This window comes from Cupressus sempervirens, chromosome 8 (assembly GCF_028749045.1).
Source record: "Cupressus sempervirens isolate cs-2001-9-10 chromosome 8, ASM2874904v1, whole genome shotgun sequence".
NCBI lineage: Eukaryota > Viridiplantae > Streptophyta > Pinopsida > Cupressales > Cupressaceae > Cupressus > Cupressus sempervirens.
In genome coordinates this window covers 587168826-587174825 of record NC_143125.1, presented here as the reverse complement: position 1 = coordinate 587174825, position 6000 = coordinate 587168826, and the positions used below count along the sequence as shown (strand labels likewise).

Genomic DNA, 6000 nt, shown 5'->3' with positions numbered 1-6000 from the left:
CTCCCATTTCGACCTAAGTTAGCTCAAAATGAGTGGAATTCCTAGGGCTATTCACCTAAGGCAAAAATAAGAATAAACATTATTTACAACACAAAGAAAAATAAAGAAAAGACACAAGACACAAAAGTTTGCCAAAAATTGAGTGTTTGCAGTCAAAGAAGAAAAACTCTTACTAGAAAACAATTTGGGATTTAACTCAACAGAAACCTTAAAAAAGAATGCAGAGATAAGATCACATAGAGTACAATTCAAGGATAACGAATTGTTCCATGACACCTTATTGACACATTACAACAAAGAAGATGTACCTACGAATCCATACAAAAATTGCGTAGTGTTGCCCCATATTTGTGAAGCCAAAATTGAGGACAACAGATAGGTAGATGGATGATCACTAAAGAAAATTGAGAAGAAAACATACATTTTCTATAACAAAAGGGTAGTTGAAATTAAATGACACAAAATACTCAATACGTGTTCTCCCTCTACCTGGCAAAAGTGTTACCCATGAAAACATCAAGCTTATCGCCAACCCTTGCCTAACCCCTATGCATGCAAGGGTGACCCCTACTATTCTATAGCATGAAGATATAGTAAGGGCCGACCCAACCCAAACCAACACATGAAATATGGATGAGATTATGCTACATATAGGACATTTGTATTCAATATGAAAACAACTTAAAAATAGATAGCTTAAATAAATCTTCACAAAATTGATGATTTCTTAATCAAGATTCATATTAGAAGTGTTAACATCAAGAAAAACGTAATTTTCAATCTTATAAATAAATGATCTCATGAACATCATTAAAATTATCATCGTATGAAAAGAAAAATCTTAATTACACATATAGCTCGTTACGATAAACCTAAACCTTTGTAAGGCTTAATCTGAAATACAAATCTTTCGAAACACCGAGTGTGAAAATAGTTTTTAAAATATCTTTCCAAAGATTAAGTGTTTAGTTTTGTTTTTGAAAAAATCTTTCTGAACGCTATTAAATTTTTTTTCCTCCCTCACAAGCAGTATAAAGGATAAGATCGCTGCAGTGTGTATAAATGAATATGGCTAACACTGGAGGCAAAATGAAGGCAGTGCTTCCATTTGAAAGTCTGTAATAAAGTCCACTTCCAACATTGCATTCTTGAATTCCATACATTTCTCAGGAAAACTGAAAAAACTCGAGCATGAATTTGCTGAAGTGGGACGGTACGCTTCACCTCAAGAAAGATTTTGGGTGGCCATGTACTCTTATTCACAGCAAACTTTCAAGTATTCACTTCACCAATGCCAGAAAGACAAATATTTGCAGAGTTTCCCTAGCAGGTTAGCGATTACCAAAATTTCAATGATTTTTTTGTTTGCAAATCGATGCTGGGAGCACAGACTTGGAACATATTTGCTTTCTTTGAATCAATTGTTAAAATGACTTGTGCTAACACGATTAATGCTTTAAATTTTTGTCTGCGCGCAAAAGCCCACCCGAAGAAGGTCTAAGTTGCATTAAGACCAACTTTGCATATTTTGCAGTTTGTTCGTCGAAACAGAGCAGATTAAAATCGTCGGAGATAATCACACTACATAGTTTCAGATTGGTGATAATATTAAAAAAATTGCTATATTAGTCCGTCTTATATATTTTTGGTGGGTTAGTATTTGTAATAATATCATCTTGTATGATTTGGTTAATTCTTCTTTTGGGGCAGCTAGATGCTATAACAGGGGTATCTCTTGTATCTAGTTCACCTCGCACGTTCAGCCAACCTTGTCTGTTTGGTACACGCGATACCTAACGTGTTGGATATTGTATTTCATCCAATTTTAATACTTAAAAGCATGCCTGCTTGGACCTAAACTGGCACGCCCTTTTGGAAACTCACCTGCTTTTACTACTTGCGATGATACCTTTCGATTCTTTATAATGAATATCAGTTACTGTGGTTCGAGTTGTTCTAAACAATAACTGAATTAGAAGGCAATTCAGCATTGAAGAAATGCAAGTTGGTGAAAGGGGTAGGCAGTTCTTAATTGGTTGAAGCAGCAAAACTCTTCGTTTAATTGTTTGTGAGATTATGTTAATGCCCACAAATGAACAAGATAAGTTAATGGGATTTAGAAGTACATCAAGGTTTAGTGATTAATCACGAGTACTTAAACCTGGTAGCAATAAAAGTAAATAAGCGAGGGGCATACACGAATCTGTATTTTAGAAAGTCATAGAATGCTGGTACGCTCTTTGGAAAGGAAGGTCCCTTGTCAAAACAATTTCTGGCAGAGTCAAAGGAAAGAACCTAATAGAAAGTGAATTTCTTGCATCCCTCAGATTCAGCAGGAGAAGAATGACCATCCTTCTGTTTTATCACCAGGAGTCGATATAGAGTCTAATCACATCCTAACCGTCCTCCAGAAATAGAGAGCTAGTGGGGTTCTTCTTGTAGGAGTCTATGAAACGACCGCAGGAGCTAGGAATCATCTGCAAGCAAACTCCTATCACTCATAAGAGACCAAGCAAAGATAATATCTATAACAACCCTAGAGTTCTGTATTGATTACACAAACAATGAATGGGGATTGGAATAAATTACAATAAAAGAATGACTTGCTCTATAGAAAGCAAGAGTACGAAAAATATCTAGATTCTAAAAGCCATCTGTTACTAAACATAGCAAACTATAGCTAAGATATGCAAACTAGAAGAGCATGATATGCACAATATGAAAACTGGAGCCCAACTAGACTGAGGTATTCTAAATTTAGGCTCAACTAAGTGAACTTAAGTTAGATCATGAATGTGCAAGGATGCGCTCAATCATGCATAATAATATGCATAAGAATATGCATAAGAATATTCTTGGGCATGTGCACAATCAACTAATGCAACTAATAAGCATGCTCTTAACACTTCGGACCTAGAGAAATAATTGCCTTCTAGTCCGGATTATGAGGAAGGGAAGGTAGCAGATTGACTATTCTGGCCAGTTGATATTTGGATGCCATGTTTTTGTATGCATCTGTATAGATGACTGTTCTCACAGCTTTTAGTTTTGAAAAGGCTTTGAAACAGCCAGAAAAAAAGAGGCAAAGGTCAATTGAAAATCTTAGAATTTGAATCCGGACCATATCCAATTTACATTTATAGGCTTCAACTGCAAATCAATAAATAGACAGAGTTCTATTATGCAAGTTTGACTACACAAGTTACATCAATGGTGCTGTTGTTATTTAATAACCCTCATCAAACTTAAACATGTTTAAACATAGGTCAAGGAATAGATAAAATAAAATAACAATTAATTTTTTTTATATTATCAAAATGTTTGTGAAGGATTATGTATGTCGAGGATTAAAAAAATTTAAGAGGGACCAAGCAGGGAAATGAATCACCATTGAGATTAAATTTTATATCTAACTGTTACTTCTGGTGGAGAAAGAATTACGGTTCAACCAATCTGAGGATAAACCCTCTCTAGTTTGAATCAGAGGACGGAAACCCACATTTCACTAGATTGATGTCACACATAGATCTCCACTGTGCAAATCTAAGTTGGAATTAGAACATCCTTACAACGGGTAGCAGATTGTGACTTTTTAAGGACAATTACTAGACACTTTTGACGGTGGAAAAAGAGTTTCACATAGAAAGATATCATTGCAGAATTGAGTTAGACTAACAACAGCTCCAAAAGAATAAATAACAGCTCCAAAGGAATTGAGTTAGATTAAGAAGGAAACTTGAAGTCTTTGAGTTAGATTAACAACAGCTCCAAAGGAATTGAGTTAGATTAAGAAGGAACCTTGAAGTCATTTCATGATCTTACTTTGCAAGCTTAGCATGAGAGATGACCTCATATCAAGAGAGGATTGAGTGTTTAGTGTTTCTCCTCGAAACATTAAGTATTTGATTCTGCATATTGTAGTCAAACAAAACTCTCATCAGCAAGGCTCATGGGTCATGAGGTGCGAGTAATTTGAAAGACTGATAACAGAGGTACAAGAAGCCCTTAAAGGATGCAATAATGTGGAAACCGACATCTTGAATGATTTAAAGCAGATGGGGTGCAAGGTGCTCACCAAGGACAATAATTTGGTGACAGAGGAAGACATGACTTCAAAATTCATCAATAGGATCAATGCTGAATTTGAAGTGGATGATTTCGGAATACAATTGATGAATAGGTTCTCAACCTACAAGTTTTCAGCAAAACACCTTTGGCAGTTTATTGCAGAGAACTACTAGATTGTCAAGAAGTGTCAAACCATTGCAATCAAGGTGCATGCAATTGCACAAAAGATGAGAATTCCAGATCCTTCAATGCTTTGTGATTGCTTTACAAAGTACAAGTCTTTCACTGACAATCTACAAGATTGATTCAGCATTTTTCAACTTTTTCTTCAAGTTCGTTTAAGAGTTTTAAAGCCTTGCAGTTTCAGAAGATAGGTTGCGTGTAATCCATTTGCATGTAACCCAATTCCACATAACTTCAGTCATGGAATCCAATAAATGTTCTTTCTTAGTTTGATTTAGTCAAGGTGGTTTATGTCCTTCCACCTTTTTCTCCATTTTTCTCTCACTCTGCCTATATAAAGGAGTGCCCTTCATTGTAAATAATCATCTTTTTTATATGCAAGAGAGCTCTGCCATTTTTGTGCAAACATAACTGTGATTTATTGTACAAGTTTGAAAGAAAAGTGAATATCAAGAACAATTTGTTTTGAAGCTGTGTCTGGAAGCAATTGTGGTAGCTCAACTTGGAAGTGTGAAGGTTGTAGCTTCAGTTGGACTGATTCGATCATGAGATACTTTATTGTTGGTAAATCATCATTTAGACTCTATATATTATATTATATATTGTTAATATATTATCATCTAATGATGATTAATCATAGAGACATGTCTCCTCCTCTCATATTTATAAGGCATTCAAATCTGCATTTGGAACATACTGATATGATGGAAGTGTTATTACATTTGCAGAAAACGATCTTAGTTACTCAACATGGTATCAGAGCAAGGTTGCAGATGATTAGAATGAAATAAAAAGGAAAGCGGAAGCATCAAGCTATGCTTTACGTATCCTTATATAAATACATCAGTTAAAACAAACACTCAGCGGAAGAGACAGAGGATAGTGTACACAGCAGACAAAGGACAAGTTAGATGCATCATGAATGGAAATTACAATAGCAGCATCCACCCATTAAAAGCCTTTATTTGGGATTTAAGAATGAAAACAGAAAGAAGTTTTATCAAGCGAATGAAGATCAGTCTTGGATCATTAAGCGATGGCACTATGAAGTCAAAAAAATTATTCTATGCACAGAGAAGCTTCAGCATTTAAAATTTCAAGAATTTTGATATTTGTTCTGAAGAGCTGAAGTATTTATCTGATTTGGAAAAACAAAAGGATAGATTATTGTGGAAATAAATTGAAAGGCCTTGGATGGGAATTAATATTTCTATTGTCTGGAAACACAACATATAATTCTGGTGAAATTATATTTGTGGGCATGCGATTATGGTTCATAATTGTTGTGAATGGTGTTGTGGTAAGCATTGTATTATTTAGAGACAGTTTGCAGAAGTTTGATGATTAAGTCTAAATTTTTATGGGATGGTTTTGGTAAGTGAGCACCTGTGCTCATTAATAATTTCCCCATTTATTTTAGAGGGACTGATTATATATTTTTAGAGGCACGATAACAACTTATTTTTGCAACATTGTTTATGTCACAGCATGGTTTATATATATTTGGTGGGTCCGACTCTATGGCCTAAACATTTAATTTCGATGACTTCAAAATTTGAATGCCCTTGCAAATCATATATGTGAAATGTTGGGGTTAGCAGCACCAATATTAAAAAATTTCATGGGGCACAAAACCATTTTGTCAAGCATATATTTATTCTTGAATGAAGTGATAAATTGTATTCAAAGTGTTAGTTGTTATCATATTCAAGCATTATTCCTGCTGCTAAAGGATCTAGGAGATCATTT

The 6000-nt window shown here is 34.7% G+C and overlaps 1 protein-coding gene across 4 annotated transcripts in view; it reads left to right on the top strand.

Moving 5' to 3' along the window:
* The first annotated feature begins 815 nt into the window (after positions 1-815).
* LOC149543802 (ribonuclease J-like) overlaps positions 816-6000 on the top strand; it is a 306576-nt gene continuing 301391 nt past the window's right edge. The window contains exons 1-2 of one of the 4 annotated variants that reach the window (XM_089798486.1): positions 816-882; positions 1031-1330. In XM_089798486.1, coding sequence (XP_089654612.1) covers positions 1192-1330 — 139 coding nt within the window. In that variant the 5' untranslated portion in view covers positions 816-882; positions 1031-1191. The other 3 variants (XM_089798485.1, XR_016355684.1, XM_089798487.1) reach the window with 3 other exon arrangements.